The sequence below is a fragment of the Cynara cardunculus genome (assembly GCF_001531365.2).
Source record: "Cynara cardunculus var. scolymus isolate 2C chromosome LG 2, CcrdV1, whole genome shotgun sequence".
Lineage (NCBI taxonomy): Eukaryota > Viridiplantae > Streptophyta > Magnoliopsida > Asterales > Asteraceae > Cynara > Cynara cardunculus.
In genome coordinates this window covers 28,820,604-28,830,898 of record NC_037529.1, presented here as the reverse complement: position 1 = coordinate 28,830,898, position 10,295 = coordinate 28,820,604, and the positions used below count along the sequence as shown (strand labels likewise).

General features: G+C 36.9%; 1 protein-coding gene across 4 annotated transcripts; it reads left to right on the top strand.

The window, feature by feature from the left end:
• The first annotated feature begins 269 nt into the window (after positions 1-269).
• LOC112508126 (putative elongation factor TypA-like SVR3, chloroplastic) lies at positions 270-9,860 on the top strand. 4 transcript variants are annotated; one of them, XM_025112907.1, is made up of 15 exons: positions 491-565; positions 834-943; positions 1,829-1,938; positions 2,540-2,743; positions 4,202-4,378; positions 4,778-4,930; positions 5,412-5,501; positions 5,874-6,008; positions 6,386-6,502; positions 6,741-6,892; positions 6,973-7,057; positions 7,566-7,660; positions 7,976-8,141; positions 8,590-8,785; positions 9,298-9,860. In XM_025112907.1, exons 3-15 carry the CDS (start codon positions 1,921-1,923, stop codon positions 9,429-9,431), a joined length of 1,722 nt encoding a protein of 573 aa, XP_024968675.1. In that variant the 5' UTR covers positions 491-565; positions 834-943; positions 1,829-1,920; the 3' UTR covers positions 9,432-9,860. The 4 variants fall into 4 exon arrangements, with proteins under 4 accessions (XP_024968673.1, XP_024968674.1, XP_024968675.1 ...); XM_025112905.1 differs by lacking the exon at positions 834-943 and having other exon boundaries at positions 270-565; XM_025112908.1 differs by lacking the exons at positions 491-565; positions 834-943 and adding an exon at positions 1,222-1,300.
• Positions 9,861-10,295: the final 435 nt, after the last annotated feature.

Below are 10,295 nucleotides of genomic sequence, written 5' to 3'. Positions count from 1 at the left end.
GTATTTTTCATAGATGAACAAAGTGGTACCATTCAAATTAACCCACCGGCAAATGTTTAGTGATTTTGCTGTTCGATTGAAGCCATGAAATTTGTCGTTCGATTGAAGAGGCTATTAGCAAATGAAAAACATAAATTTGAAAGGGGATGAAACTTGTAATCATCAATAAACCACAGGGAGAAAAAAACGTAGTTTACTATCCTCTTCTTCTAGTTTTTCTTTGTGCATCAACAAAATATCCGCCTCTTTCACCATTGTCGACCATCTCATTTTGATCCCTCTTTGTTCATTAGACTCCGAACTGTGAGTCAGTGAGGGAGTCGGTCGGCAATCGCCATGGCTGTTGGAATGCACAATTACGTGACTCCTACATTAAACCCTAACCAAAAGGGGTTCTCTTTTTCTTCACCTTTTCTAAGAACTCAACTCTCTGTTGGTCGTGCCTTATCTTCTTATTCATTTCCCTCAATCAAATATCCATCTTTTTCATATTCAAGAAGAAACCAACTTCCTAATTTCATCAAATGCTCTGTTTCTGAAGCTGAGGCCACTGAAACCGTTACCGGTATAGTTTCATATGTACTCTTGGTTGCTCTTTGCGTAATTGGTTTTAATCTGTTGTAATTTATGGGAATATCTTGAAATTTTCGTAATCTTTAGTATTTGTTGATCATATCAAATTATTATCAGTGTCTCTCCTGCGAGTTTCTATTGCACCCTTGTTGCTCGATAAAATGTCAAACACAAGAACACGTGAGTTGCAACATGAAGCTAATCCATGGCTGGTTGCTTTTGTGCATGGCTGGTTGCTTTTGTGGTGTGTTGATACTCAGGGGGTCGTTTACTAAACGCCTATGGGGTAAGCGAATACCAATGTCACTGTCCTTACCAATTGAACATGAATCCTACCATGTGTAAAGGCAAGGCCCGAGAGTATTCCCCGGTAAGTAAGTGAGGAAAAAGACTCTTACCAGTGAGCACTTACTGAGTTTAAGATGCTTACCAGCAATCCATTTTGATGGCCGAGAATGTTACATGACAAGGTAAATGCGAGTGATGTTTCTTGCTGGTAAGCACTTATCCGGTAAGTGTTTGGTAAATGGCCCCTACATATCCATAAATATGTGAAACGGGCTAATGCAAGAAATAACAACTTATTTTTATAAATTTTCTTATTTTGTACTTTCACTTTTTCTTATTACAATTTCAAATTCTTTTTTATCAGGACAATGGGTAGAAAAATCTACCCATTATAGCAATGAGTAACTTTTGATTTGAATTAAGATGAAATGGCACAAATGTAAGTTGCTATACTCAGAAATGGTAGGCTCTTTGGAAGCTGTACACATGCCTCAAATGCATCCATGTTCTATCTCCTGTACTTCATGGCTCAATTTTGTTTCCAGTTTTTTAAATGTTCAGGAAACTAGCTGATAAGCTAGTCGTTAGTTGAAAAACTAAACTAGTCACTTTTGGTAATAACTAGCTGAAAAGTTGGATGACAATGTAAAATGACCTAAAAGGCCATATGAAAAATCTAATTGGAAAAATATAAGGGGCATAGTTGGAAAAAAAATCCCCGGATGCTTTTTGAAACGCTACTTTAAGTAGCCTTTCAAAAAGCTAGCTTATATTAACCAAACTGGGCTTTTTCAATAAGCTAAAAGATAAGTTAGCTTACAGGTGCCAATCATGGACTAAGTTGCAGCCATTGGTTGAATTGTTGAAACATAAAGTTCTTGCTGATGTAGTTGATAACATCAGGATTTCAGCTGTGCATTTGGTAGTTTTGGTTCACTTTTATACCATCATGCTTCTGTTGCTGCAGAGAAGAAGATCACATTAGTGAGGAGAAATGACATAAGGAATATTGCAATTGTTGCTCATGTTGATCATGGAAAGACAACTCTAGTGGATGCAATGTTGAAACAAGCAAAAGTAAGCATATGATTTCCATGCACCTCTTCTTTATTTTAAGTTTTGTATCAAAATTGTAGTTTTTGGAGTTCATAACTGTTATGGGAAGTACTATATATCAAAATTGTGGTTATATCTATTGGAAAGTATCGATCTAGACATGATTCTAGGCTTCTAGCAATAATGTTGGCATGGCATTGTTAAATTGGAAATCTCTTTGTGTTACAAGGCTTAGGCTATGTTTGGTAAACTAGGTGATAAGTTAGTTGTTGGCGAATAAGCTAGCAGATAAACTAATCATGTTTGGTAAAAACTAGTTTATAAGTTGATGAAAATGTAAAATGACCTAAAAGAACATGTTACATAATATTGAAAAATAGATTGGAAAAATATGAGGGAGATAATTGGAAAAAAAACCTTGGATCTTAATGAAATGCTACTTGAAGTAATTTTTGAAAATGCTAGCCTATGGCTAACCAAATGGCGATTTTTCAATAAGCTCAAAAAATAAGTTGACTAATGGTTGCCAACCATGGCCTTAATATCATTATATTGAACTTACTCATTGAAGCTCACTGCTCATCTCCTTGTGACGAATTGAAATTTTGTTACTCTTTTGCAGGTATTTCGTGATAATCAAGTTGTGGAAGAAAGAATAATGGACTCAAATGACTTGGAGCGTGAGAGGGGAATTACAATTCTCAGCAAAAACACATCTATTACCTATAAAGATACGAAAATGAATATCATTGACACTCCGGGCCATTCTGACTTTGGAGGTGAAGTAGAACGTGTGCTTAATATGGTGGAGGGAGTTCTTTTAGTGGTAATCCCTCTTAAGCTCTTTTCTTGACGATATGTGGTTATTAATTTTTCTTGCATTTGCTTCAAGAAACTCTGACTATGATATTCTTCATCAGCATTTATCAATGGTTTTAATCTAGTTCTTGAATACCTGCGGCAAGTGGTGATTTAACATAAATATGGTTCCCCGTACTTAGGTTCAGCCGTCTAAATGGTGAACTTGGGACAATTAATAATAATATAATGGTTTATATATTTGTTTGGGTATCTGGTTCAGTATCTGGCGTAAGTTCAGTATATTCTCTATGTCGAAAATTGAAGTTCGTATCTCAAACAACCTTGAGGGAAGCTCAACCGGCAAATAAAGGCTAGGCCTTGGGGTTCCTCCCCATTGGTCGCCAGTTTGAGTCTCTCAGGGAACTGTGGATTTTCCTGATTCTCATCTAGGGGGACAAATGGGATTAGTCGAGGTGCACACAAGCTGGGCCAGACACCCATGGGTATTAAAAAGAAGTTCATATATCAAATATTATAAACCGTAGGACCATATTCAATTTTGTTGTTTGAACATGAGAATTAGAACTCGAGTTGTGTTATTGCATCTGCATTTGGATTTAGCTACAATGTTAGAAAACTGCTTTTTTGGATGGAGCAATGACTGAATCATGATCTTTTAATGCATTGTCTATAAAACCGCATGAAGAAGTGTTGAAGGATTAAGTGGTCTCAATGGTTTTGAAGCTTATACAAAATTTACAAGTGTGTATAAAACATCTTTCATAATGTATATATACCATTTAACTGTTTAAAACAAAGTTTCATTTGATAATATGGAATTGATTTATGTTCACTAATCGGTATATGATGAATCATGAGATGGAGTCTTGAATTTGCGAGTGCTGGTACATGTAGTAAATGAAAAAGATATTAGCAATTTGCAATTATTTGGTAAACATAAAATTATTGCTACATAGGTGATTTATAATACAACCATAAATAATAAAACTGAGAAATTACTTGTATACTTTAGATACTCGATGGAGGAAAGGAAAAATGTGTAATTTTGTCAAAGAAAGTAAAATTATGAAAATTGAAAACAGTTCAATCAATAACTAGTTACACAAGATTAAATGCTTAAAAGAATCGTTCTTGATGTACTGAATATGATTGAAGCAACTACAAAATATTTTACTTAATTAAAAATTAATTGTATTATATAACTATAACATTTATAAATAAGAAACTAATAAGAAACAAGAACTAACAATATAAAAAGTGAAGTAATAAACATACATCTCAAGAACACAATAGAAAAGAAACAACTGAAAAGGGGAAAATGAACCATAGAACTAGAAAACGATCTAGGGGAAAATAATCACAAAATAAAATGAAAAAGTCCAACAGTTGATATGTTGCCTTCGCTAGCGACTTCTTGTACATGCTTATAGTACTGATGTCTAAATATGCTGTTTGTTTTCAGGTTGATTCTGTTGAGGGCCCTATGCCACAAACAAGATTTGTTTTGAAGAAAGCTCTTGAATTTGGCCTTGCTGTTGTTGTTGTTGTTAATAAGATCGATAGATCTTCTGCTCGTCCAGAATTTGTCATCAATTCAACCTTTGAACTCTTCATTGAACTAAATGCATCTGATGAACAGGTACTTCCTATCGTCCCACCCCAATGATACACACCCCGTTTACCCGACTTCTCCAAAAAGTTTGGAAGGCAACTTGGTAGGCATAATGTATGGATGTCCCACAGGCCCCTGGTTTTTTTGGTAACCATGAGTGTCCGGGTCAGAATGCTCACACCTCAACTAACCCCATGGGGCTCTGAAGATAATAGCAAGGAAAATCCCCAGTGGCCCTGAGGAGACTCGAGCAGGGTCCCTATGGGACCCCTGGTGCTCTTTGTGTATGATGAAAAATGGGCAGAAACTTCTTTTGATATCATCACTCGATGTTTTTAATACCTATTTGTTAAATTTTTAGGAGTTTGGTGCGTGAAGCAATTAGGAAATTCTGTGTAACAGATAAAATTGTCAATTTTGTTGCAGTGCGATTTCCAAGCAGTATATGCAATTGGTATAAGTGGAAAAGCTGGACTTTCTCCTGATAATTTGGCCGACGATCTTGGACCACTTTTCGAGACAATAATTAGATGCATACCAGGACCGCGCATAAAGAAAGATGGCTCACTTCAAATGCTTGTTAGTTTTGCTTATCCCATTTGTGCTCCTTTCCTCTTATATATTTCTTTTTTCAACTCCCTCTCCTGCTTTGTTGTGTCCGTACCTAATTATGCCATGGTGATGGAAAAGGAAATGTGGGATCATACTTTCTTAATTGCATTTGTTGTAAAAAAACAAAAAAACCAACCTGAAGATAAGGTCGTGGGGTAAGATCTACGTAGACCTTACCTCTTCCTCAAGAATCAGAGAGGGTTTTTCTAAGAAGACCCCGGCTTGCGAAAAGGGTAAGTAGGACAAATGGAAACCACAACTGAAAGCCCAACATTTGGGAAAAAGGGTTTTCTGACAACATGATTATAAAAGAATGCAAAGATCTTACGTGGCTAAAAAGTACACGAAAGTGTCCATTGCATTTGTTGTGAGATCTTCAATTTTCTTTTGCTGCTTAAGCATCAATGGCTTACACATGATGGCCCTAATGGTTTTTGAGTCCATGTAGGTCACGAGCACCGAGTACGATGAACACAAGGGAAAAATAGCTATTGGACGCTTACATGCGGGGGTTCTGAATAGAGGCATGGATGTTCGTGTAAGTCTTGCTGTAGCCAATTTACAGTCTTTTAACTTATACAATCATTTTAACTCCTGAATAGTGGTTCATTCATTTAAATTTTAACGTTTCTTGCACACTTATTTATTCCAAGTGTAATCAATTTAGAAGTCGATCTTTCCCTAATAGGGGAATGTTCATTTAGGAACCATAAATATTTTGAGAACCGTGAGAACCAACTATTCATTATGAATATACATAAATATTCATGAATATTATGCCTTTTCATTCATGATATTCATCATGAATAGTTGGTTCTCACGGTTCTCAAGTGAACCTGCCTCTTCTTTCATAATTTTCCTACTGAAGCAAACTAATTCCCTCATTCCTTATGTTGTTACGACATTTCAGATATGCACATCAGACGATGCCTGCAGATTTGGAAAAGTCAGCGAACTATTTGTGTTTGAGAAATTTTATCGGGCACCCGCAGAAAGGGTGGAGGCTGGTGATATTTGCGCCGTATGTGGTATTAATGATATTCAGGTAGCTCTGCAGAAAAATCAAATCAAATTATACAATGTCGATGAACGCAAAGGAAACCTCACCTAAACAAGGTACCAAGTAAAGGGCCTTTTTCAAACTATTTGACCAAATATAACAATATGGATGCATATTATTAAAGGAATCTTTCTTCGTCCATTCATTTGAAATCGGTTTAACATTAAAGGGCTTCAATTTATTGTTTATTTAATACAAGATTTGCCTCTCTACCCCAAGGGGTAGAGGTAAGCTTAATGTATTTCGTACCCTCCACAGACCCTACTCTGTGTGGGGTATACCAGGTTCGTTTGGTTTGGTTAATACAGGATTTGAATATTGAAACATTCTTTTGAAGTGATTAATTTGCTGTCTTTACTCAGATTGGGGAGACGATTGCCGATAAGATGGATGGGAAGGCATTACCTGCCATTAGGGTGGAAGAGCCTACAGTGAAAATGGCTTTCTCAATCAATACTTCACCATTTGTTGGCCGTGAGGTATGTCGTATGAAAAGCATACAACTATTTGTGTTCAACTTATGGGTATCCCTTCGTATACTCCCCCTGCCCCATAGATAAACACCTGACTTTGCACCTAGTAGAACTTATGTTTTGGCTATTATTCAAATATCTAAAATGTCAAGTCAATGATAACATCCTAAAATAAAAACTTTTGCCACTTCCATTGGATGGAGAACATTGCTTATTTTATGAATATTTTTTCGTTCTCTTTTAGGGAAAGTATGTTACTAGTAGAAATTTAAGAGACAGACTCTACCGTGAGATTGAAAGAAATTTGGCCATGAAAGTTGAAGATGGTGAAACCGCGGATACGTTTCTTGTTAGTGGACGTGGTACTTTACACATTACGATACTCATAGAGAACATGTAAGAACGCTACATGACCCTACCTCTGCATGGGGTTTACTGTGTTTGTTTGGTTTTATTTACATATGTATGTGTTTTAGGCGAAGGGAAAATTATGAATTCATGGTGGGACCTCCGAAAGTAATTAACAAGAGAGTTGATGACAAGTTGCTTGAACCTTATGAGGTACCGATTTTGAATTATTTTCTTTTGTTCAATATAAATATGCTATTTACTCTTCTAACATTCACCAAAGGGTCAGTGGCCAGAGGTATTCGGGTTACCGGTAGATCCTAGCCTCCCTGGAGGCCAAGGGTGAGTCTTGTCGTATATAAAAATTATATACTTCAAAACTTTTCTAAAAATCTTGATGTATGCACAAGCATATACACTTTGTGGCGTTCTTACATTCTATGGAACGGATATTCTTTTGTGGTGTCCATGTTCTCGCTGCTTTAGCGTAGCTGGTAAGGAGGCAGGCATCTTTGCAGAATGAGTGGGAGTTTGGGGTTCGACCCCAAGCACCATCCACCTGCCCTTGAGACACGTGATTTACCTCCTTGCGATGGCTGTAGGACCAGTACAGTGGGGGAGCTCGAAAGGGTAGTGTCATTCCCAATTTGCAATGTTTGAGGATATTTATTTAATGGTACAAATACAATCCAAAGTTAAAGTTTAATCATAATACTTGCAGATTGCCACCGTGGAGGTGCCTGAAGAACATATGGGGTCGGTTGTCGAACTTCTTGGTAAAAGACGTGGACAGATGTTTGATATGCAAGGGCTCGGGTATGTGCATTACTCTTGTTGGTCTTTTATGAATTTTGATGTATATTTATATTTATATACGACAAAACTCACACTTCTCACCTTTGCCGACTTGATCCCTTGACCTCCAAGGAGCTTTTTAATCTACCGCTAACCCAGTTACTGCTGGGCCAGTGACCCTTTGGTGGTCTTCATGAATTTTTTGGTAGTTGACTTGCAAAACGTTATTCATTACTATACGATTTTGTTCCATTTTTTTATCATATAAACAAGACCAACAAAATGTAGTCTTGATTACAAGCATCCATTTGTAAATATGATATTTCCCTTCTCTAGCTCCGAAGGAACAACTATACTCAAATACAAGATACCGACTCGTGGACTCCTTGGTCTGAGGAATGCAATTCTGACTGCATCTCGAGGAACAGCAATTCTCAACACGATTTTCGACAGTTATGGACCATGGGCTGGCGATATGTCGACCCGTGATCTTGGATCCTTGGTAACTACAATCCTAGAAACTATGAAAGCATCTCCAACATAATCTCCAAAAAAAATTGGAGTTTTTCTTGCTCCAGTAGTCTCTAAAACATCCTCCAAAATGGAGAAAATATGAGAGAAGAAAATTTTCTTCACTTGTGAAGGAGAGAGAAGAAATCTCCAAAAATTAAATTTTAGAGGACACAGAATATAAAATTACCATTTTATAAAAAGTTTGTTAGGGTACTAAACGAATTGGATCTTCTAAAAATATAATTATTGTTGGAATCTCTAAAATGGAGAAACTGTTGGAGCTGAATGTAAATTTCTTCTTTTCTTTTGGAGAAATTATAGAGAAACTGTTGGAAATGTTCGTGCTTCCTTGGTTGCACAAAAATAGCAGCATTTCTTTTTCTGGAAGCTTTTTGTGTTTAAATAACTTTTTTGTCCATTGTCATCACTGCATATAGGTTGCTTTTGAGGACGGAACGGTAACTTCTTATGCTCTAGGTAATTCTCAAGAAAGAGGACAATTATTTATCAGACCCGGAGCAGAAGTTTACAAAGGTCAGATCGTTGGCATTCATCAGCGACCCGGTGACTTATCGCTGAACGTATGCAAAAAGAAAGCTGCTACCAATGTGCGTTCAAACAAGGAAGTATCAGGTAAGTAATTACTGATCCCTCATCTATAATTCATTCTCTTTTCTTAAAAGATTATCGTTAGCCCCCGTGTGTAGCGCAGTTGGTTCTGGGGTGGTATACTTGCACAAACAGGCGAGGGTTCCAGTGTAGGAATCTGTAGTCATAGTTCCTTTGGGGACTGGGATCCTTGTGGAAACGGGCTCTTAAATCAACCACCTAGCGGGCCGTTTTGTACAGTTGATTCCAAGGTGGTATGTTTGCACAAACAAATGAGCATTTGATGACAGCTATAGTGTAGAAGTCACACAGCTTTTGGGGAATGGGCTTCTTGTGGAAACTGTTCTCTTAAACCAGCCACCTAGCGGCCCGTTGTGTACTTGATTTGCCTCTCATATAATACTTTTGGGTCACTCGAGGTTTGCCGATTAAAAACCCTTTTGCACAAAAAGACAATACTTGCGTTCAATCATTCAGTTCCGGTCATACATACACGAATTTAAAGCTATTTTTGTCATTTTGATTGGCATATGCAGTTGTTCTTGACACACCATTGGATTACAGTCTAGATGATTGCATCGAGTATATCCAAGAAGATGAATTAGTGGAAGTGACTCCCAAAAGTATACGAATGTGCAAAAATCCGAAGATGAACAAAAAGGCTCGGTGAACACAATCACAAGATCACCAAAAAGAGTCGTTGGACGCTAATGGTTTATTAACTCCGTCGAGGTTTTGGCATCGGTGCACCTCACACCGTCCATGCTAGCTCCATTAGGTAGCGTATTAACATTGCATCCAACCCTCCTCAGACCCTACCTCTGTGTGGGGTATATCGTGTTCCTTAGATTATTCTTCATACCCATCTCTCACTAGTGAAATAAATCGTTTGTAGCGTATGATATAGCATCGGTTGAGTTTTCTTGCTCATTCTGTAGTCTGTAATGGATGTATATGATTGTCGTGAATACGATAGGCTTATCATCGGGGACACTTATTGTGGGTAGTGATGAGGAATCGTTTACTAGAACTGTATTTGCGGATCTTAATTTCGATATTTGATACAAGATATACAAAATATTGCTCATTTGTAGAGTAATTGGCTGTTTACCCAAATGCTTGCCATGTAAGTGCTTACCTATAAGAGTCAACACTATAATTTATTTCGATGAGTAAGATTTTAGTACATCAAAATATATTGTATGCAATAATTTACTGGGTAAACGCTTACCTGGGTAAGAGTTGTAATCTTCACTTACCAGGTATTTTTGTCTGGATAACGGCTGTAAATTAAAATAAAAAACCATTTTTAAATATTTTAATAGAAAATAATGTAGTTTGTAAATTGTTGGAATAATAAATGTGGGAATGGGATAAGCGTGTTTTTTAAAATACAAATTGCCAACTTGTTTGATTCGGAAGACAAGAGGAAGATGAGATATTGTTGTACCATCGGTTTGTTTGATTGTACGTTGACTTTTAGTCAAACTTGACGTTCCAGAAGGAAACTTTTTGTTTTAAGTCAAACGGGTCG